Below are 24215 nucleotides of genomic sequence, written 5' to 3'. Positions count from 1 at the left end.
ATTTGTTTTTTTTTGGTTTTTTGTTTTTTCTTAAGAAAAGGTACAAACCTCTGAACTGCAGGCCTTTGCTTCCCTCTGGTGGCATATTGAGGTACTGCTCAGACAAACAGGAGGGGGCTGTGTTTAAAACGTAATCAGCTTTAATAGACATTAATAACCTTCAGGAGTTGAGTGTCTCTGCTTAGTTTTAACACTTAATGTCCACATGCGTCTTTTCCTAGCGAGCAACTGATAAACCATGACAAACAGTTGCTTTGAAAACTATTTTTTGGGGATTTTAGGCCTATGAACCAAAATCTAAACTCTTAACTATAATGTCATCAAACATATGTTGAGTTCTTAACTGATTTTAGCTTGAAATGCAGAATGTGAACACGAAACCAGGACCACAACACAGTCTAAACACTGAAGAAAAGTCTCTCAGCTGCTCACATGAAACTCACGTCTGTGCTCAGGGGCCCATTGTCTCTTAATCCGTCCAGGGTTTAGAGTGTGAAACACTCACCTCTCAATCACAAGGCCGACACGTGCAGCCAGTTTCACCTTGCATTCTGGAAATATTTGACTATTTGTTTAGATGACTACATCGCAAAATCATGCAAGCAGGAGAGGAAGGAGGGACAAAGTCTGGAAACACAGGTGTAGATAATTAAATGAACGATGGCTGAATTCCAATTAGCTGCTTCAGTTTCACGGTCCTGGTATTGTGCACGCTAGCTCAGTCACGGCTTACTGGGACACATGATTCTGCTACTACAGTCTGTGAAACTGCAGTTGCAGAAGTTTTAGAAGTAGGCCCTTTTAAGTGAGTTGAGGAGGGATCATCGAGGAGGGATCATCGAGCATGGAGGAGGGAGCATCGAGGAGCTATAGGTGAGGATACAGAGAGCACCCTTCCAGGAAGCCGTGCATCTGAAGGAGTTGTTAACTCCGCCCAAACAGCTGACGTATTCATGTGACGCTCCAGAGGAAAGGACTTCTCATCCCTCTAAAACACATTTGCTCATTGCCTCTCTCCTCCGATGATTTCCTTGGTGGGAGGGACTAAGACGCGAGGAAGGGAGGAAAGTGGAGGAGTCGAGGAGGCAATTTAAGCGACATGAGAAGCAGCTCTGGTGAAGTACATTGAATAGTAGAACATACCTGTATGTTGTATTGCTAATGCAATACGGCCCCCTTGTGGACACACTGGTGCAGACACTTTCAGTACCGTCAGAAACAACCGTCTATGGCCAGAACACATTCAACTGAATCTCAATGCTAAATACACAGTCCCATTCATCGTCACCGGCTACAGCTACCTCATTTAAGGTTCTTTATTTTCTCTTATCGATAACAAACCTCATGTGCAGACTTAAACCAACAGTGAATGTATCCACTAACAAGTACTGGGTGTGTATCACAGCCTGGTCCATCATAAAAACACAACAACTACATGACATACTGGCTGACATGTTCCTTCATCACCATAACACACACACACACACACACAATTCTGACTCAATTCCACATACACCATCCTGCTGCCACAAATACTACAGCACCAGCTGTGGATCATTCTGCCGCTGCAAATAGTCCCCCAACTAATGCACTACTTCCTGCTGCTTGTGTGATTAAAAACTACAGTGAGCAGCTGTATATAACTATATATTTGTGTTTTAAAGATGTATGTCTTCAGTAGGAACCAACGGGCTTAGAGCTGAGAGACGGACTACACGTTGTTGGTTTTTGGTTGGATTTGTTGACAAGAAGACAAATATTTACAGATTTATTTTGTAAAGGCAAAGGGCTGCCTGTTTATACACATCCCCAAGACCCTCATCTGGCGCCACAACACCTTAACCACCTTAAACAAACGTCTTCATTTCCTGAGGAAGCTGAAGGAGGCAGGGCTGGATATCAGCATCCTCAGCTCCTTCTATAGGTGCGTGGTGGAGAGCACCCTGTCCTCCTGCATCGCTGTGTGGTATGGCAGTTGCACAGTGGCAGAGGAGATGCTGCAGAGGGTGGTAAGGGCTGCCACAACGGACGCGACCTACCAGCCCTCTCAGACATTTACACAAGCCGATGCAGGGGCAGAGCAACCTCCATCATGAGAGACTCCACCCACCCTGCACACGGACTGTTTTCCCACCTCCGCCCTCAGGCAGAAGGCTGCAGGAGCATCCAGCCAAGGACCAGCAGGCTGAAGAACAGCTTCTACCCAGATGAACTCCTCCACACTGCCATGCCTGAGTCTTCTCAAGAAATAGCACTGCACTTTATTTATTTACTTGCTGCTATTCTGACACGGTCTTTGTAAATTATTGTATTTGTAATTGTTTTAAGTAGGATGGGGCTTATGAAGGAATGTTTTTAATGATTTATTAATCATTATAGTAGTTGGTCAGCACTGAGACCTGAGTTCATATTCCATTCTCATCCGTGTTGTGAGAATGACAAAGTATCTTAAAACACACACACACACACACACACACACACACACACACACACACGTAAATAAAGCAGTCCAGCGTCTGGGCTTTATCACAAAACAGGTTTAATTTAATATCTCTTTATTTTTTAAAATAATTAAACATTTGTATTTCTCCAACCCTTTTTTATCTTTTTTGTTTTTTTCTTCAGTTTTTGAATCATGTTATATCCGGGCCGTTCTAAAGCACACATTAATTCAGCGAGGGGGGGGTTCACCGTCACACTCTCCCAACAGGGCAAAGAGGTCTGCCCCGTGCCTTCCCTCTCTACACCCCCTCCCTCCCTCCCTCCCTCTGACCCCTGCCTACCTGCCCTCACCCTCACCCTCACCCCCCTCCCTCCCTCCCTCCCTTCCCAACTAAAAAAAAAATATATATATATCCAATGGTCAAAAGAAACTTCATCAAAATATTCAAAATGAGATAAAAACCAAGAGAAGAGGGAGGAGTGAGAGACAGAAAAAAGAAAGAAATAGACTAAAAGGGGGAAACCCTATCATAAATACCAGGAAGTCTTGTTCCATAATACCTCTTTATATACTGGATACTCCTCTCCAGTTTCCTAAGCAAAAAAACCAGGCTAAATTACTACAAGATACGAGATTATCAGTGTACTGCATTCAATAACAATGTACAGGTTTGTCTTTTGTTGTTGTAATACTGCCTCCTGGGGTGAGTTGACTCAGGGGCGCTCGTCTTTTCACAACAGGAGGAAGATTTTTGGCGCTCCTCTGAAGACTTAACAACTTGGAAGTCCCCGTTATGGCCAGAGGGTACCAGTACCAGACTGATACCAGGGATACCAGGGGCCCATACCAGGAAGGAGGTTTACCAAACTCTGAGTCTAACCCTCAACGTTGATTTACCCCGAGATGGGAAACGGAGTTTTCGAATGAATGGCGCCATGATACTACGATTTGCCACGGTAACCACAAACTAACTGGTCGGCGGAAATACTCATGCGCACATACAGCGAGTTTGAACATGGGAATTGTTAAAAAAGCAACACGGCGGCTGCTGCAACAGAGAGAATTGGTGTGGGAGAAAACTGCTGCTAGAGTAAATGTGTAAGTTCCAATATAGTGTATTCATATCATATTTAATCATAAGTCTAATATTATTGGTGAAATGGTATTGAACCTATAATCTATAAAAAGTCCTAGGCCTACTAATCCCATTCTGAGGCTGCAGCACCATCATTAACAGAATTATAATTCATAATCTTTTATTTCAAAGGGTTTACATCATTCACCTGCAATACTGTGGAACTCCTTTTTAATGTCTCTTACTGGTTTATGTCCAGGGAACACTACAGAAACAGAGCGAGTCACACTCTTCTGATGGCTCTTTGCTACAGTGGCTTTACAAAAATGCTCCGCCTCACCAATGTGGCGGAAAACTGCCGTTTGCAGAAAAACGTAATGCGGCACAAAGAATCTGCTGGGATGTAGAGCATGTTCACGATGGGTGACGTTAGTGATATGAGGACGGATAAGGTTATGTAGGCTACATAACTGATAGACTGGGAAGAAAAACCATACCGCTCAAATAGGCTAGGCTCATCTGGAAATGAAAATGCATCTGTAGTCGGGGCCTCAATATCATCTCCAGACGTATGTTTAACTCCCTGAGAAGTAATACAGCTTCTTCATCAACGGGATCATCGACAAAAGGAAATGCCATGTTCAAGAAAAAGTCTGCCTAACATGGTTAATAAACCAACACTTTATTTATTCATGCAGATAACAAACTGAGGTTAAGTTACCATAGCAGCTGACTCTGAGGTTGAGTTACCATAGTAACTGACTCTGAGGTTGAGTTACCATAGTAACTGACTCTGAGGTTGAGTTACCATAGCAGCTGACTCTGAGGTTGAGTTACCATAGCAGCTGACTCTGAGGTTAAGTTACCATAGTAGCTGACTCTGAGGTTGAGTTCCCTCTCTTTCTGAAGGGCTGGAGTTCCCCCTTTCTCTCAGGTTTGATTAACCTCTCTTTCTGTTTTCCTCATCTCAGAGTTAACTAACTCAGAGTTCTCACTAAACCTGCTTTCTGAAACAGACCTCTGGTATGGCAGGTAAGGACGGGGGAAAAAAGACGGAGGGAAGGAGAAAAAAGAATCAACTGGATGAGAAGTAGTCCATGTTTGGAGGAGGAAGAAAAGGCAATGAGTGCGTTTACATGCGGAGCGTTCTGGATTCACACGCTTTTACATTGTGGTTTATATGAAGCCGCATCCCAACCCTGTGTGAGGCAGAGTCACATCACAAGGAAGTTATAAAAAGGACACCAAAATAAATGGGTTCAATAAAAAATATTTTCCCCTCACGCTGTTCACCAGTGTCATTTTTGATACGACCACCAGATGGCGCCAAAATAAAGGCGGGAAAAACCCAACCCTACACAGTGGTTTGAGAAACGCTCATCATTTCAAAGCCCAATTGTGAATTCTAGTCAGCATTTATGCAGAACCCATTCAGTGTATTGACATTCAGTAATTACCTCCATAGTAGTTTTCATTGTCAGTGGTGGACTGATTATCTGATCAGGTGCATCAGAGCTGCTTTTTTCTACAGCTAATGGAAACGGAACTTAACCTACTGCTGCTGCTAGTTCACGTTAAGGCCCTGACACACCGAGCCCATAATCGGCCGTCGGACAGTCTGGCGAGGTCGGTGACTCGAGTCTGTTCGGTGCCGTCGTCCGTCCGAGGGGCCCCGAGTCCCTCAAGATATGAATCTAATGATGTAGTTTGAGCGTGAAAAAGGTACTAAACTGAACAATGGAAATGAAGATACTGAGCACAAGATTTAATACCCGTACATGAACACGCATGTAAACGCACTCAGGAGGATACAGTTAGTGTACACTGAGGAAGTCCCTGTTGTTGTTTTTAAAATGCGTTTTGTTCACCCCCCCCCCCCCCATGTGGGCGGGGCCAGAGAGGAACCCATTTTTAGTCCGGATGTCCCACACGGGGGCAGAAAAGATGCACCATTAGAGAGGAAGGAGGGAGGGAACCGAAAGACGGAGGCAACGAGAGGAAAAGCAAAGAGGAGAACCAGGAAAATCAAAATGATACACGGGACTGTACTGAAGAACAAGAGTGGGATGACGAGTTCAAATCTTCTTTTTTTTTTTTTTTTTTTGTTTTCCAAGAGTTCGTCTCACGTCATACAGTCCAAAAGTTGTTTTTGTTAAATTCCCCCTCCCACACAAGTCATTTTCTCATTTTCTATTTTTTTCTTCCTTTTTTTTTATTATTTATTATTATTGTTTTGTTTTTCCGTTTGCAATAATATCAGTTTAAGGGGGGAAAAGAAAAAAGGAAAAAAATTATTATTTACAGTGCTGTTGAAATAATGAAAACAGACGTGATGAATCTACTGTAAAGTAAGTCGCACAAAACACAGGAGAAAAAAAAACGTAAGAAAAAAAATAACCCATTAAGAAACCAGCGGGGCGCTTCGTGTCGATCCAGAGACGATGGCCTGTATCGGGGATTTCTCAGAGCTCTGGGCAGACATGGCTGATGGAGGGGGGAGGGGGCGGGTAAGGATGGAGGGGAAGGGGGAGTCACAGGGGGAGAGGAGGAGGGGAGGGCAGAGGGGAGCGTGGCGCTGTCTTCGTTAAGTTGGGATGATCCCGTCGCTCCTAAGGCCCCGCTTCAGCTCCAAGTCCTCCAGCTTCTTCCAGAGCTCCTCTCGCTCCTTCTCCTTCTTCTTCTCACTGGAACAACAAACAGCATGGACGACCAGTGGTCATTATGGGTTCGGAATCTCGGCATACATCTCTGATTTCTTCAGTGATTCAAATAGGTCCGGTGTGGCCATTTAGGTACACTTAAGGGAACACGCCGACTTATTGGGACTTTGATTATTCCCCGTCTCCCCCAGAGTTAGATAAGTCCATACATACCCTTCTCATCTCCGTGCGTGTCGTAACTCTGTCCGACGCCCCCACCGCTAGGCTAGCTTAGCACAGATCCTGGAAGTAACTGGCTCCATCTAGCCTAGCTTAGCACAGATCCTGGAGGTAACCGGCTCCAACTAGCCTAGCTTAGCACAGATCCTGGAGGTAACCGGCTCCATCTAGCCTAGCTTCTCAGGTGCTGCAATCAAATCACTCCGCCTAAGTAGCAGAAGTAGCAGTGCTTCACCTTCTGAGAATATAGTTCCCAGTTTATATACAGTTAGAAGATGGCTGTGTGTCATGTGACCTTGTTATTTGTACACGCTGTGACTATACAAACCACAACATGTAAACAGGAACATGTTGGTGTTATTTAGTCACTTATTGGGAGCAGTAGGCTAGATGGAGCCGGTTACCTCCAGGATCTGTGCTAAGCTAGGCTAGATGGAGCCAGTTACCTCCAGGATCTGTGCTAAGCTAGGCTAGATGGAACCAGTTACCTCCAGGATCTGTGCTAAGCTAGGCTAGCGGTAGACGGGGAATAATCAAAGTCCCAATAAGTCGGCGTGTTCCTTTAAGCCTACGATCCACTAGGAGACTTGGAACAGACTACAGTCTGACACCATCTCACATCTAATGTCATTATATGTAAAGACTGGGGATCTTGCAGGGTCACACATTGCAAGACTACAACCAGATTCATTTTGAAAGATTTAACCAAGCTAGCTAGCTACCGCTAGCGTTAGCTGGTAACTTGAGGGAAATCTGCTGATATTGTGCTCTGCTGTACATGGAGATGAAGGTCTCCAGTACCCGGAGGTCTGGGTTTACCTGCCGGTAAAACTCCCGTTCAACCCTCCTCCGCAGTGCTGTGGGGGAAGGTCTGGCAATGCGAGACTGTCCGGGACAATGCACGTGACCTCGAGGCTACGAGACCGCTACATGTCAACAGCTATCTGCGGACACGGTGCACCCAAAGTGGGTGAACTGGGACTCAGTTGCCTGCTTGTCGGTTAACGGTTGATCATTGATTAACGAGGGTCAGATAACGTCAGAAAAAAATGATGTAAATTAGTGCTCCAACTAGGCGTGGCTAAAAAGTATTTCTTTCTAAACTTTGGGGGCTCTGTGCTACTATTTCAGACTTTGCATAGAAGATCCCCGTGGGCTCCACAGTAGGATTTACAGATTTGTACACTGGCACACTGAATCATGTCTCATGAATTTTAATATTTGAATGAGTAATGGGGGGGAATAAAGTGGCTCACTACTATTAAAACACTTGAGTGAACTTTGAATCCTAATTGGCCAAAACACAATAAATCTTACTATTATAGTAGTCAAGACGTTCTCTCCAAACAAGGGAGTGAGTCTGTAAGATATTAACTTCACTACTCTTCATATTTCTAGTCATTGGCGTGGCTCCTTTTACAACCCCAGCTAATCTGAATCCAGATATGAGTGTGATGATAGAAACACCGCTGTCGTGTGTGGGGCAGCTTCTCACCGCTGGCGGTCTGACTTGTAAGTGGCTGTGAGTTCATCAAATAAGGTACTGTTCATCTCCATGAAGGCCTTCAGTACGTTGTACACCAGCGCCACGATGGCCCTGCGAGGACACAGAGGGATCACAGTTCAACATCCAGCTTTACAGCGGCTATAAACTTTTACAGTTTTATAGAGTCCATTTACAGAGCAACTTGTAGGCTTTCATTTCTGTCATACTTCAGGTCTTGTAGGAAGTCAGACTTTGATAAGTGAATATTTGTGCTATTTATTGTGGCTATTGGAATCCAGCCTGTCGGGTCATCAAGTCCACACTTTTTCTACGCTGCTGGTCTCACTGCGTGTGTCAATCCTCACCCCTCCAATGATTCTCCTCACACAACAACTCAATGTCTGGCTGCTGGCTGCTGGGTCTCCTCATTCTTGCCTGTTCCCTAGTTCCCTAAAAGGCTCAGAGTTATAAGTAGGGTTGGGTACCGAGACCCGGTGCTTACACGGCCGGCTATCAGCAATGTACTGGTGAAATAACTTAAGTCATTGTTATAAGTTATTGTTATTACATTTTAATAAATCATTTTAAATTTGACCATATGGCCTTAGCAATAAACAAGCCTTTCTTGTGTTGTCTTGGGGTTAAATCTGACCCGTTCTCAAAATGTCTATCTCAGAAATATGGGTTTCTTTTTAACTACCTCATTTTAATAACCCAAAAATAACACAGATGATTCCATACAACGCGCTCGGCGAGTACAACAAAAGAATGGATCTCTACTTTTATTGAATTTGGGGTGTTTTATTCAATTTTTTTAGCATTTAAAAAAATAAATAAAAAATTTTGAAATGTTTGGGAACAGTATCCTCGCTGAACGTTGACCCTTCTGTGATTATCCTTCCTTTAATATTAGTCTCAATAATTCATCATTTCTGCTTCTTTAACTCAAAGAATTAGATACAGTTTCCTATAAATGAGGTTTCTAAATTAAAAAAAATAAGTGTAAAACTATAGTGGTAGGAAGCTGGTGTTAGTGGTGTTTATGGTTAGTGGTAGGGAAAAGAGGTGTTAAACGTTAAAAAAAAAAAGCGCCAAAAACAATGAAAAAGGCACCAAAATAGTCGAGACCAAAACATCAGAAATGGTGTTGATTTTGTAAAGAGATCGTTTCAGCACCGGTATCGGGGAAAAGATCCAAACGCTAGCCAACCCTAGTTATAAGCCTGTGGTCCGTCATCTGACTATGAAGAAGTATTTCCAACCTAATCAGTTGGTGTCCATATTTCTTGGGGTTAGACTTGACCTAGCGCTCCCTTGTGTGCTTCCTTATCACGTGTCCAATTTCTCCATTTTGAGGCTGACATGCAAACATGCCTTACAAAAGTCCAGTCCACTCTAGTGCATATACAAATATATGTTTTTGGAAAAATACAATTTAAAAAAAAATAAAAAATGTTTTTCCCACACATCAATTCACAGGGGATGGCAACCTAAACGTGTATTCTTTAAAAAGAAATTTCATTTTCCAGATGTTTCCAGACCTACTGGAGTTGGGAACATGGACACAGGAAGTGAGGTTGCTGCAGCATTCTCTTTATTAGAATGATAAAATGGTCCATTTATAATAGAAGTGTAAATGATCCTGGCCATTCAGATTTATGTAAAACCCACACATGTTGACAGTACGATACCCTTTGGTAGTACTTTCTCTCAGTATCCCTAATTCTTACTGGCTTCTGCTGTGAGAGGAAGAGGTCTTTTTTTATTTAATTTATACTGTTTATTGATCCCCAGTGGGGAAATTACAATTTAAAACATTAATATCAAACCATAACTGTCCTTGCTTGATATCCTTGATTTTGGATATCGTGATATGACATGTTGTCTTTTCCTGGTTTTAAAGGCTGCGTTACAGTAAAGTGATGTACTTTTCTGAACTTACCAGACTGTTCTAGCTGTTCTATTATTTACCTTTACCCCACTTAGACATTATGTCCACATTACTGATGATTATTTATCTAAAATCCAAGTGTGAAGATATTTTGTTAAAGCCGCAATTGTCAACCCTTGAATATCACCGCAATATCAATATCGAGGTATGTGGTCAAGAATATGGTGATATCTGATTTTCTCCATATCGCCCAGCCCTAGTTTCAAGTACATTTATTTTTAAAGACTTTTGCTTTCCGCAGCATAGAGATGCTGTTCTCCGCTGTTTACAGTAAACAGGGTGTTGTGATCTCCCTGTGTACTTGAGGCTGAAACACAATCAAGGGAAAAACCGGAAAACCCAAGAAGAGCTGCTGATCAGCACAAACCCAAAGACACCACATGAGTTAGTGTGGGAACATAAAAGAAGTTCATTTTAACGTCACTCACGGGTTCCAGTGCTCTTTGGAGATCCTGTAGAGGCTGGCGAACATGATGGGCAGGATGACGCTGGAGTTCTCCTCGATCAGACTCATGATGTACTCGTTGTTCCAGTAGTACAGAGCTCGCTCTGCAACCTGGGACCAAGGAGACAAACGTGGCCAGTCATCACAAACTCTATAAAAATGAGCTCCACCTTTACCAGCTGCAACATTTCAGTTTTGAATGCATTCATGCCTTAGTAGTTACAGTATATATTATATAGAAATGGGCATTTACTCTTGTTCAATTGAGTACTTTTTGTTTGTAGAACATTAACTTAAGATTTTAATGCATAAGACATCTACTTGTATCAGAGTATTTCATTTCAATCTTAATTTTGACTAAAGGATTTTCATTTTTACTGTAAATGGTTATCGGTTTCATTAACTACTAATAATCTGTATTGGTCGACCCATAACACAGTCCTGAATTCATTCTCTACATGCTTGTTTCAACACCACAGGTGTTGCAGGTAAATGACAATGATCCTGACAGTGCTGCGCTCAGTGCTAAACGCTCACTAGTCTATATTTAGGACGTTCCACTTCTGGGATTGTTCAGGTGCCGCCAGAAACTCCGCCGGATGTCCGTCCCCTTCCTCTTCCTTTGTGTTGTAATTCTAACCTCTGGCTGATTTGTGAGGATTATGGTTAACTGCTCCTCAGATCTCTGCAGGGTAAATCCAGACAGCTAGCTAGACTATCTGTCCAATCTGAGTTTTCTGTTACACGACTAAAACTACTTTTGAACGTACACGTTCCACCAAAACAAGTTCCTTCCTCAGACTATTTTGCAGAGGCACCGTGGCTCCGTCCGGCGCTTAGCCCCGCCCATGACGATTGTGATTGGTTTAAAGAAATGCCAATAAACCAGAGCAGGTTTTTCTCCCGTCCAGGAATGTTGTGTGGACTAGCCAGACCTTCCTCCGCAGCGCTGTGGAGGAGGGTCTGGCAATGGGAGATTAGACGCTCACTGACCTGGAAATGTGGGCTGGAGACACATCTGGAGATCTGTTTGAAGAGCGGCTCCTGGATCTTGACGAACTGTGTTGGTTCGATGACGTCCAGGATCTCCTCCAGCTCGCCTAGAAACATTACCTGCACCGCAGCACAGGAGGAAAACCTTAGTACCAACACACACACACACACACACACACACACACACACGTCTACACACAGTTCAAACTCTAAGAAATGAGCCTCACCTCTTTTTGACTGCAGGTTTTTGGCCAAAACTTCAGTAAGCCTCTGATGACCTGAGGATGAGGAAGAGACACAGATTGATTCCTTACTGGTTTTTTTTCTCCAATTATTTGTTTTCACTTCAACTCCTCCTTTCACCTCAGTGAGGCGCTGTCTGCCCCCTTTCTGATCCACCTGCACCCCAATAATCAGCTGTAGTGACAACAGTGTAGCAGGCAAAGATCGACTTCAGACAAAGTTACTGTGGCAGTAATTGATTAATCAACTTTGGCTGGCAAAGAAACGTCTGAAGTTGATAGAAAACAAGTGATTCTGTGTTAAGACTATTATAGTAGAGTCAAACAACAGTTGTGACTTCCTGTTGGGATTGGTGGATACTTACTGGTTCTGTTAATGTTGGGTCTTTCTCTAGGAACTGTACAATGCAATACGCCAACTGCGGGGAGAGGAGCGACATGTTAGAACACACTTTAGCCCTTTAGCTTAGCTTACAATAGCAACTCAGACATACCAAAACTTGTCGCAGTATGACACATACTTCAAAACAGCATGAAACCTCAACACAACTCCTGCACCTGATTTTGCATTCATTGGCTGAGCAGAAACTCAAATGCCACAATGCTTTAGTTTTTTATTTTCCTATTATATTTAGAATGTTTCCAGCGCTCTACCTTGCTGTCAGACGGCCCTTTACGACGGGGAACTGAAGCCGTTATCTCTGCTCTCTTCACAGCCACCAGACTCCTTTGACCAAAGACAACAGACATTTTACCTTTCAGAACACGGGAGTTGCTGCTCTACTGCTGCCTCCATCAGTTAGTCAGTTTGTTACTGTGTGACTTTGGTGTTTTAAATGTTAAATCGGATTCAACAAAGTCACAAAATAACACAAACTGACTAACTGATGGAGGCAGCAGAAGAGCAGCAACTCCCGTGTTCTGAAAGGTAAAATATCTGTTTTACAGTCTGGTGGCTGTGAAGAGAGCAGCGATAACAGCTTCAGTTCCCCGTCGTAAAGGGCCGTCGGACAGCAAGGTAGAGCGCTGGAAACATTCTAAATATATCTATCTTGCGTTTAGCCGCTGCCCCCGTCCACAGCAGGACATTGCTTAGCTTCCGTGTCAGTACTCCTGCCAGCTTTTCCAAACTCCAAATCTACTAATTTCTGGACACAGTCAGGAAGTTTCAGTTGTTTTGTGGCCACTGTGTGAGAAATACTAGGATAGTCACCAGGAAGAAGAAACTTCACACACAAAAAACCCCCCCACATATTTTACCTGTGCGTGGAAGAGGGACAGACTCCTGACAGTGTGGAGGGGGATCAACACTTTGACCAGAAACTGTTTATGCTCCGCTTTCAGCGGCAGAGCGAAACCATTGATTATACTGGGGGGGGAGAGAGAGAGAGAGGGGAGAACAAATAGAGAAAATATAAACATAAATTCAACATGAACACATGAAAGAGTTTCATTGTGACCCTGTGAAAGCAAGTGGAAGATCAATGAGCAGCTGACATAAAGAAGACTGTTTATACGGCCGATGGAGCCTGGAGGAGAAATAAAGAGATGGGAGCGCTGATCTCACCTTCAGGCTCACAGAGAATAGACTCACTAAATAACCACAATCCTGCACTAGGGTCTGTCTACATTCTGATTCACTGGGTTGTTTTTGGAGAGCTTTTGACGGAGGGACAAGCTATAAAAACTGGACCTATCATTTTTAGGACCATTAATGAAATGTCAAATGTCTTCGAGGCATTTGTGTAGAAGTAAACCATAGCTATCATCAATGTTGTCGCCAGCTAAATGTCAGAAACATTGTGTTGTTACAGTTGTTTGTCGGTTACTTATTTGGAGTTTTGGAGTTGACTGCTTGCCAGGAAGCCCTTTTTGGGGAGAGCCTCAATTTTGTCTCCTTCTCTTTTTTCCTGTTTGTTTTTTGAATTTTGTTTTTTGGGGTAGCTAGGGTTAGCTTTGTAACTTTTAGCCAGAACTGATTAGTTTGTTATTTTGGCTCAGTCTCTCTGTGACCTTTAATTTTAAGCTTCCATATTTGGCACCAAAAAAAAGACAAAGCTCCGGTGTGTCTACCCTTCGTCACATGGTGCATCCATCTACAGGTTGTTGTGTTGAACGACCCCAAACACAGCTGATAAACTGCCTGTGTTTGTGCCGTCTTTCTTTATGGATTCAAAAGATGGCTGAGCCGAGAGGATTCATTTATTTCTTATCTACAAGTCAAACCTTGTTCATGACTCTTCCCAAAAGCAAACATCTCTACTCGGCTATGGCTCCTTAAAAATAAATAATATAGTATATTTTAATGCTCAGCTTTGGAGTTTTCATCATTTCTTATCCATCTTTTGCACTCTGTGGTCTTGACAAAAAGCTGTATCTCCGTAGGAGTGCATGATTAAATAAAGAGATGAAAAACATCCTCATATTGGTACGACTAAACAAAACCAGGCAAATATCGGGGTTGCGCTGAGGCCAGTTTCTCTGGCTAAAAGCATCCGCTAACAGGGCAGAGTGTAAACGTGTGTCTGCACATACCTCCCCAGGATCTCCAGCAACTCAGCCACCCCGTTGAAGTGCTCCGTCTCATAAACAAAACTGCAGAGCAGACCGAGAGGGAGGCGCAGAAAAGAGAGAGAGAAGGAGAGAGAGAGACAGAGAGAGACAGAGAGAGAGGGAGACAGAGAGAGAGAGAGAGAGAGACAGAGAGAGAGGGAGAGAGAGAGAGAGAGAGAGAGAAGGAGAGAGAGACAGAGAGAGAGGGAGCGAGAGACAGAGAGAGAGAGAGAAGGAGAGAGAGAGAGAGGGAGAGAGAGAGAGACAGCGAGAGAGAGAGAGAGAGAGAGAGAGAGAGAGAGAGAGAGAGAGAGAGAGAGAGAGAGAGAGAGAGAGAGAGAGAGAGACAGAGAGAGAGAGAGAGAGAGACACAGAGAGAGAGAGACAGAGAGAGACAGAGAGAGAGAGACAGAGAGAGAGAGAGACCGAGAGACAGAGAGAGACAGAGAGAGAGAGAGAGAGAGAGAGAGAGAGAGAGAGAGAGAGAGAGACAGAGAGAGAGACAGAGAGAGAGAGAGAAATGAGACTGCGGTTAAACAACGAAAACAAATGAGCAAAGATGATTTCTAGATGAACGTGTCGAATGAAGACTATAAATGCTTTATATTGTTTATTTATTCCCATGAATCTATGCATCGCTTCTATTGGACTCCCTCCAGATTGTTTAGATTTGGTCTGAAAGACACACCAAATTGTTGGAAATGTAAGACAGAGGACAATTACTTCATGTCCTATGGTCCTGTGATGAGGTCCAGGAGTTTTGGACGGGGATACATGATACTCTATGTCGACAGATTATTATTTTTTTAATTATTTTTTGGGCATTTTAGGCCAGCTGAAGACATGAAAGGGGAAGAGAGGGGGAATTATATATATATGGGCACACGCTCTACCAGGTGAGCTACCAAGGCACCCAGACAGATTATTTTAAGGGGATGGAGGTATGAAGGGGTGCCATCAATCCAGGAGGGGCCTTGTGAGATGGCTAGGGTGGCGGCGTTTGAAAAAAAACGGGGAAAGAGAGTTCTATGTGGTTAAAAAAAAGAATTACCATGAATCCCAGTAAAAGACTAATATTCCCGGGCAGTAATAATTTAATTCAAGTCAAAGGAAAACCTTGTCTAAATCAACTTGTCAAGCCAACTAAAAAAAGACGCACGGTGCAAAGAATCCTGTGGTTTGTATGGTGAAATCAAAAGACCAACCTGTGATAGAGATCAACACAAACTGACAGACTTTTCCACACATTTGAAGAACTCATGTCCACTCACCGTAGAAAAATATTATTGATCTGTTTTCGTATAAAAGCCCTCAGACCCAGGAATTTGCCGTAGATTCTATGCAAGACTGTCTTCAGGTAGTCTCTCTCCCGAGGATCCTCGCTGTCAAACAGCTCCAAGAGCTGGACGGAGAGAAGGAACACCGACAGATGAAGGAAAATCAGAATCAGAGAGAAAGATGACAGGTATACATCGAGGCAAAGAGACAAGAGAGAGGACTAGAGAGAGGGGGAAAAAAACATGGAGGAAGAAACAAGTGAGCTAGATATATATAGAGGATTTGAAGCTTTACTGACTCAGCGACTCACCTGTAGGACAAACTTCTGGTCTATGTACTTTTTGGCAATGCTCGGCTGGAATTCCTGACTCTCCAAGAACCGGATGAAGAACTCGTATACCAACTGGAGAGAGGAGGAGGAGGAGAAGATGAGGATGGCCGTGGGAGGGACAGAGGGAGCACGAAAGAGAGAGTTAAAAAAAAAAACTAACATTCCAATGCTCAGATCCTGTCATCAGCTGCTGTGCAGGAAGATGGGTTGCAGTTTATGCATGTTCAGTTTCAAATTCACTCAGTAAAAACTCCCTGCTGTACAGCAACAAGCTGATCAAGAAACACAAGAAGAGCCCTTAAACCAACCTTGTAAACACTGGCACTGGACTGGATTAAAAGGAAAGCTCAAAGGTCACAAAAGGCACAGTGGTAGGCGGGTATACAGGGTTTTTGGTGCGCCCCCAAAGAGGTTTTTAGCCAGCGCCAAAGCGTCTGATTTCCAGCAGCCAGCCTCCCTACTACACTACACTGACAATCAATAAAATGTATTACAAAATAGAAAACATTGCACTTCATAATGTTTTTTTATCACAACACTATTGTATTATTGTACAAATTAGCTACAACGGTTATAGCAGTTACCTCATGTAAGCCACTCCTACATTTTAGTTTTTCTTGACATAAAGAAAGACGTTTTCACCCTAAATGTGTGCCTAAAAATGTATCAGAATGCAGGAGATGAGGTCTGGGGGAGGACTAAAAGTCACACTATAATCATGGAAATTTTATTCATTCTAATATTTTTCAATGAAAACGAGATTGTCATACAAAAATGATCCTTCCCTCCAATATCGTCAATCATATCCGTCTAAATAATCGCAATTAGATATTTTCCTCGTATGGTGCAGCCCTAATACACCCACTTTCTTTGCGGCAGTGTTTACCTGTAAGTGTGGCCAGGAGGCCTCGAGCGTGGGCTCGTCTTCCTCTGGGTCAAACTCGTTACTGTCGCTGGGCGGAAGGGTCCGGAATATGTTGTGAGACACCTGGAACAGAAACACAAACAGGAAATGTGTATCAGCTCGAACGCCTGGTTACAGGTGAGAAGATTGTATGCGTGGTTCTGCAGATCTACGGAGCCCCAACGTCCTAAAACAGGACTTCATATATATATATGATCATATACAATAATAACAGCGCTAGTTGCATGTTAGCTTTCAGGACGTCGGGTGCTCTGTAGCATCCACAACGCAATGTGAATTTTGGCCTGACTTTTTTTCCCCAGTATCTGCTGTGTGTGTGGGTGTGAGTGTGTGTGTGTGCCTGCCTGTGTTCATTCGCTACAAGCAGACAAAACACCCACTGAACAGACATTAGCAACATGCACACAGACTCCGCTTCCTTTCAGTTTCCCCTCCTTGTGTTTTAAACTGATTTGTCACAGAGCCTGAAAGATTTTCAGTTTGCGTGGATGCATCTTGGCTTCAACTGGCATGTTTGCATCTACTCACATCTTTTCATTGGCTTTGTATGCAATCGAGACGCCACTAAAATCTGCTTTGTGCCCCTGCAGGACGCCACACCAGACCAGGTTGTCTGTGGCCGTTTTCTCCTGATGTCAGAACTTGACTCAACACACAAAGAACAGAAATATTCACAGCACTAAAATCTGCTCACGTTTTAGAGAAATCTTTCCGTTAAAATCCCACTTTGTTTATAGTGTATTCTGTTCATGCTTTTATTTTGAAACAAAAGAGGCAGATTGGAAACATTAGTCATGTGTGTTTTCACTATTAATATGGCTTCCATACTTAATCATTTATTACAATACTGACTCGAGAAGATAGTTATGTTGATATATTTACAGTAAAACAGACTAACTAACTAACTGACAGATAAAAACAACCCGATTAAACGCGCATTACTTTCAAAGTGCTGTGTTCAGTTTTCCTTTTCCTTCTGCAGGAGGTTTCTGCTGGGACACTCTCCTGTGTGTGTGTGTGTGTGTGTGTGTGTGTGTGTGTGTGTGTGTGTGTGTGTGTGTGTGCGCGCGTGCATCAGGGTCACAAGACAGTGAGGGTGGAAAATGGGTCAGGACATGAATACACATTTTTGAGTGCGGGGAGTTTACGGATCTGCAGGAGTAAGTGAGTATGACTTTTACATGCAGGCACTGAACAGCTGTAAATGAATAAAAACCAGCTTGGGATGCAACTTTTTGACATTTAGGCATGTGAGTGCAAGTTTGTGAGCACAAACAAGATGTGAGTTGTAGGTTTCTACTTCTGTCTGTTCGTACTGTGAGTGGATGCCGTGGTGTTAGCTTTGGTTTCTAAATAGTCAAGTTAATGTTATCGAAATAAATAGCATTTGTCTAGCGTTCATGTTGAAGGGGTTCATGGGTATAACAAAAAAATAATAATCTCAATCTGAAGCCACCTTTAAATCAGTAGTTTGCTTTTTCCAGGGGGAAAAAAACTTTGGTCATTAAACATGGCTTCATTCGATGTCTTGTTTTGTTTGTCTTTTGTTTTTCAGCGGAAATATTTATATATACACCGTATATATAAAGGAAAGTCAGACATTGATTAGAGCAGATTCCCAGTCCCCTGACAGGTTAGTAGGATAATTGGCAGGAAGAAAAGAAAAAGGTCCACTCCACAAATTTGAATTCAGCTCTCTAATTTTCCTCGTGAAATATTGGATAGTTTTAGCTCTTTAGGCCTAAAATGATGTATTCAAATGAGACAGAGTCCAAACTCTCACGTTCCACCAAAACAAGTTCCTTCCTGGGAGTATTTAGCTTAGCACCGCCCATGACGATTGTGATTGGTTTAAAGAAATAGACTGGTGTCTAGATGGGCTGCAATATAAGTGGCTTGTTGGTCTCATTTTTAGTGGTAATACAGTGAATCATACTAGTGACAGAAAGAACTACGACACCACAGAATTAATAAACATTCTGAAGCGCTGCGGGAGCATTTCAATGAAAATTAAGCCCTGTACAATTATTTAAGAGCTAGAACACAATACTTGTGTGAATAAGACTTTTTAAAGCCAACGATTTTGATTAACAAACTTTTTAAGACCCCGCGGAAACCCTGATTGTGTATGCTGAACACGTTGCTCCGTCCTCACCATTTTTACGACCTCGGGGTAGGCCTGCTCTGTCAGGTAGCCCCGGCTGACCGTCACGTAGTCCACCAGTTCGTTGAGCGTGGAGCGCTTGTACTCCTTCATCTTGAGGTCCGACAGCGTGTCCATGAAGTCAAAGACAGTACAGCACTGCTGCAGCTTCTTCAGGAACAGCTCCGGCTGCTCCGGCGCTGGCACGTCTGGGGGGGGGGGAGAGAGAGAGAGAGAGAGAGAGAGAGAGAGAGAGAGAGAGAGAGAGAGAGAGAGAGAGAGACTCAGTTCAGTTGGTGCTGAAATACATGTGATGTTTGACTCCCGCAGAGGTCAAGGATCTGCAACACTGAAAACAGTACAAAATCAAAGAGTTGGACTGAAGACCACTAGTGGAAGTAGAGACAGAGAGACGGGGAGCTTTACCAAAGTGAACTATAAACTTTATAGTGCTGCAATATTTAGTCAACTTTAGGGAAGAGAAGCGTGGATGAGGAGAATATTTCGAGCTGTTGAAACTAAAGTGGATGAGCGCAAGTGCCAGTCGCTACTTGAGCAGCGGCGGTGAAGTCTCCACAGCGCCTGCTAGCAGCAAATGGTGCAAAACAGTAAGGAGATATGACCCGAGTTACCTCAGATTTGGATTCAGCTGGAGCAGGACGGAGGAAGTACAGCCTGGTTGTGGCTGTTGACAATAAATAATGTTTTAGGAATAAAGCCGCCTCCTCCTAACTGGCCGTAGCTGCTACTCTATTTTAACGTGGGCCATAATGGTGGTACTTAGAGAGCCTGCTGTTTTCTGAAGTGGTACGTGGTGTAAACAGTTTGAGAAACACTGATTTAAGTTATGTATTAAGCAACAATGACAGACTGGTTCCTGGTTCTGACTTCTCCAGTGAGGACTTGCTGCTTTTAGCTGTTTTATATCATTCACATTTTTTTTTTTACTTTTGGGACAGCAACCCACAGCACAATTTCATAGACTACACAATTAATACAGAAAATAATCTGCAGATTAAATCAATAATAAAGACAATCCAGCACCAATAATACTAATTTTATGGGATAATTTCCCCCTTTATCGAGTTCTTGAAAAACAATGTAAAAAAAGATCATCCATCCATCCATCCTTTGCAAACTCAGTGAGTGTTTTGGTATGGATGTACAGGCAGAACAAGTCGACAGGTGTCTTTATTGTGATCCAACAGTGAGAGACATGGCGGAGGGTCACACAGAGTTCAAACCTGCAGGGAGACGCTCAACGCTCTTCCCTGATCGCGAGGCCTGATGTTCCAGTCCCAGCAGGACCGGGCCATTATTATGTAAGAGATAAGCTGCTGCTGCTGTGTGTGTGTTTCTGAAATGTGTGTGTCTAAATTGTACTTCCAAATGACACTTCAAAGTGCTTGTTTGTCATTTGGGATTCAGCTGCACTTCATGTTGACTCACAAACTGCATATGAATGACTGAGAAACTTTTCCAGTAACTATGAAATGAATTCTTCACCTTTTTACAACATGCAGAGTGATTCATTCATTTATACATTACCTTTGGGCTCCAGGAATCCCTCTTCTAACATTTCATAGACTAAATGATTTTTGGAGGAAATAGTTGGTAGATCAATGGATAATGAAAATAAATGTTAGCAGCAGCCTTAAGGCGGTTGATCATTGCTACTCTTTATTATTACTTTGGTTTGGTGGTTGGATTAGATGTTGATAACATGTTCAAACCATTTAGACAGCAAGAAGTTTGCATGTTTGCTCATTTCCCAGATTTGGGACTACATTTAACAGAATTGAGTAGAGATGCACCGATTACAACTTTCTAGGCCGATTCCGATTTTCTTTGCGTTAGGCCAGCCGATACCGATTTCATTTTTTCTAACCACTTTACAGCACACACAAGTATTTATTTTCTATCTTTTCTTTAATAGAAAATGTTAAATTTTGCATAGAACATAGCACATTTTTTAAATATACAAATAAAAATAAAATAAATATAGCCTTAATGCAGTATAAATATATTTCTGAAAACGCACACACAGGTCTGTTTGAACGTCAACAGTAACGTTACCTAAACAGCATGGAGTTCCTTTTTTAGCAAGTTTGCTTTATGTGTCATTGTGCATAAATGTGAACACTGCCGTTGCTGTCAACAGGCTTATTAACGTTAGCTACCGACGGTTACCTCGGAACAATCCAGCAAATAGACGGTACCCTAGAGTGCAGTTACCTCAAACAGATGATTTAACGTCACCGCTCATGTTACACAGTTTAACAACAAAACTAAACTCTTTAAATATTACTATGTTTTTAATGTTGGTTTTAAGCGGTATGCACCCCCACTAACCTGGAAAGCGTTTTAAACAGTAACGTTAATACAGCGTGTTGGAGGACTACAGCGTCTCTTTTTGTTTGTTTTTTTGTTTACAGCGTCTCAGGTCAGAGTGCCCAACGCTATTTTTCCAATAAACTGTAGCTGTCATATTTCACGGCACCCGCGTGAGTGCGGTTTTCATGTTCCAGTTGTTCAGCCTCAGAGGGGAGAGAGAGAGAGAGAGAGAGAGAGAGAGAGAGAGAGAGAGAGAGAGCGGCTGACTGTTGGAGCCATGTATAATTACGACTGTATGACATTTCATAAACAGCTGATGGAGCGGCAGTGCGCCGCTGCTACATGCATACAGCGCAATCCCTGCATGAGCACGTGTCGTGTTGCTGTTGCGCGATGTGGCCGAGTGCATTTGACCGGCATAAAATCGGCATGTGTCAGACTGACCGGCAGGTCGCCGGTCGTAGCCGATGACGTGAAAATCAGCCAATTCCGGTCACCGGCCGGTCAATCGGTGCATCTCTAGAATTGAGATGTTTGGCCAAATGAAACAGTGTGCTGTTGTAGCTCTTGTGCAGGTTAGACTAACTGGCCCCCTTAAACACATTCACTTTAACAGGGTTTCTGCAGGTTTCACCAAGTCAAACTTTAGACTTTTTAAGACCATCATGGATTCAATTTAAGGCCTATATCACGACGTAAAAGTACAACGAAAGGCAGAGTAACAAAATGACATAAGTGACAAAGTACATACATTTATTCAAATTAAATAAAAGTGGCGCGGAGTAATAATAATAATTGGTACATATACAGCAAATTCTATTTGGACTAGCAAGAGAAAGAACTACAACACCCCGGAATAAATTAGAAAGGTTCTAGAGTGCCGTGGGAGCATTTCAATGAGGATTAGAGGTAGCGTTACATAGACGTGTTAAAATGATTTAAGACCTAGAACACAACAAAGACTTTTTAAGGCTTACATTTTTGATTTTGAAGTTGTTTTAAAGGTTTTGCGGGTCACTAGGGGCCCTGCATGCATCAGTCTTTTTTCCTAGATCAAAGTGAATGAATGAATCCTCAGACCTTTCTGGGAAATGGCCCTCGACAGATCTCATCGAGTGCATTTAAAGTGATCGTTGTGAACATGTTTTGATCCAAATGCCACCAGTTACTCACGACCTACTGGCCTCCTGCTTCAGCTCAGCTCATTGAGGCTGAGTTCAGCCAGCCAAGTCACAAACAAACCCAGAGCCCTGATTGACTGGCAGGAGTCCGGGCTCTGCAGCCTTTATCCCCCCCCCTCCACATACTCGCTGGCAAGGAAGAACCAAGAGCTCAATGCTCGCTCCCACAATACCCACGTATCAGAACAAAGGCCATACTCTGTTGACTAGGGCTAAATGATGAATCGTTTTCAAACCAAAATCGTGGTTTGAAAGAATGCGATTAGCTCATCGTGAAGACAGCAATTAATCAAATGTGAATATTTAGTTGAATGTTTGACATAACATTTGGTTTAACACTTTTTGTTCCTCTTTTTATTATTAGTTTTTACCGTTATTTAATGGTTATATTTCAGTTAGCCTAATAGCTGGTATGATTTACATTGAGAGATGATTTTATGGAAAGTACCCCATGCCAGTCTCTAGGTATGGTGAAGGGTATGTGATGATGGGGGGGTATGGTGAAGGGTATGTGATGATGTGGGGGTATGGTGAAGGGTATGTGATGATGGGGGGGTATGGTGAAGGGTATGTGATGATGTGGGGGTATGGTGAAGGGTATGTGATGATGGGGGGGTATGGTGAAGGGTATGTGATGATGGGGGGGTATGGTGAAGGGTATGTGATGATGGGGGGTATGGTGAAGGGTATGTGATGATGGGGGGGGGGTATGGTGAAGGGTATGTGATGATGGGGGGGTATGGTGAAGGGTATGTGATGATGTGGGGGGTATGGTGAAGGGTATGTGATGATGGGGGGGGGGTATGGTGAAGGGTATGTGATGATGTGGGGGGGGGGTATGGTGAAGGGGATGTGATGATGTGGGGGGTATGGTGAAGGGGATGTGATGATGGGGGGGGGGTATGGTGAAGGGGATGTGATGATGGGGGGGGTATGGTGAAGGGTATGTGATGATGGGGGGGTATGGTGAAGGGTATGTGATGATGTGGGGGTATGGTGAAGGGTATGTGATGATGTGGGGGTATGGTGAAGGGTATGTGATGATGTGGGGGTATGGTGAAGGGTATGTGATGATGTGGGGGTATGGTGAAGGGTATGTGATGATGGGGGGGCCAAGGGAACTTTATCAGGATCATAGTATCCTGGATCCATGAAATAACTGGCCTTTCAAAATAAAAGTCTGCCTGCCTCTATGGGAATCTAACATAGGGGTGTACTGACTTATGCCCCCTCTATTTTAAGGAAGAACATTTATTTATTTACGATACATTATTCATTCACAAAGAAAATTGGTGTCCTTAAAGGTTGGATTTTTCCTCATTTTTTTAAATTAAGGCATTAAGATCAATTTCATAAAGATGATTTTTTCTATTCTTCTTTTTAGTCAACTTTAGCATGGGTTCATAAACTTATGAACACCACTGTATGTAGATGCTGCTATTGAACGGAGGCATATCAGAAATGTCAGTTTACAGTAAAGTACTGATTGGAATGGTTTTGTTATTATTATAACTTTAGCTTTTGTGATAAATGTTCTGTGTTCGACTGTTCAATGTTCCATGCTTATTAAAAGACAAACACTGGCAGTTCATATCCATGTTCTCGTCCTTGCATAAGAATATAGAGCAGCGTTGACACTGTCTCATGTTATAATGCTCCATGACATGTTTTCTCTGTTACGCAGTGAATATTGAACTCTAGCTAAAAGAAAATCGCAAATCGAAACGTAATGGCAATATCTGGCTGAAAAGGTTTTTCCCCCCCAAATCGTTCAGCCCCTACTTAGCAACATTTTCATTTCAAACCGAGATATTACATCATATGCACCCAGGATGGAAAATAATCTACAATCTGTGGTGGATAGCACCTCGCGGTTAACCAGCCTACAAGATCAAAGAAATTCCTCTTTGCTCAGCATGTGATATGATCACTCGGGGCTCCAAATACCTAAAAAGA

The 24215-nt window shown here is 42.9% G+C and overlaps 1 protein-coding gene across 4 annotated transcripts in view; it reads right to left on the bottom strand.

Annotated features, from left to right (window-relative positions):
• Window positions 1-5384: 5384 nt before the first annotated feature.
• The window catches only part of ppp2r5eb (protein phosphatase 2, regulatory subunit B', epsilon isoform b), a 53909-nt gene continuing 35078 nt past the window's right edge, over window positions 5385-24215 (bottom strand). For all 4 annotated transcript variants that reach the window (XM_078276825.1, XM_078276826.1, XM_078276828.1 and 1 more), the window contains exons 3-14: window positions 18757-18953; window positions 16563-16664; window positions 15656-15748; window positions 15339-15469; window positions 14050-14109; window positions 12775-12883; window positions 11880-11933; window positions 11500-11550; window positions 11273-11392; window positions 10263-10390; window positions 7893-7994; window positions 5385-6202 (exon numbers count right to left, since the gene is read on the bottom strand). In XM_078276825.1, the coding sequence (XP_078132951.1) occupies window positions 6103-6202; window positions 7893-7994; window positions 10263-10390; window positions 11273-11392; window positions 11500-11550; window positions 11880-11933; window positions 12775-12883; window positions 14050-14109; window positions 15339-15469; window positions 15656-15748; window positions 16563-16664; window positions 18757-18953 (1247 nt within the window). In that variant the 3' untranslated portion in view covers window positions 5385-6102. The remainder of the gene's footprint in view (window positions 6203-7892; window positions 7995-10262; window positions 10391-11272; window positions 11393-11499; window positions 11551-11879; window positions 11934-12774; window positions 12884-14049; window positions 14110-15338; window positions 15470-15655; window positions 15749-16562; window positions 16665-18756; window positions 18954-24215) is intronic.

Source organism: Sander vitreus, chromosome 20, assembly GCF_031162955.1.
Source record: "Sander vitreus isolate 19-12246 chromosome 20, sanVit1, whole genome shotgun sequence".
Taxonomy (NCBI): domain Eukaryota; kingdom Metazoa; phylum Chordata; class Actinopteri; order Perciformes; family Percidae; genus Sander; species Sander vitreus.
This window is presented reverse-complemented; position numbering and strand designations above follow the sequence as displayed.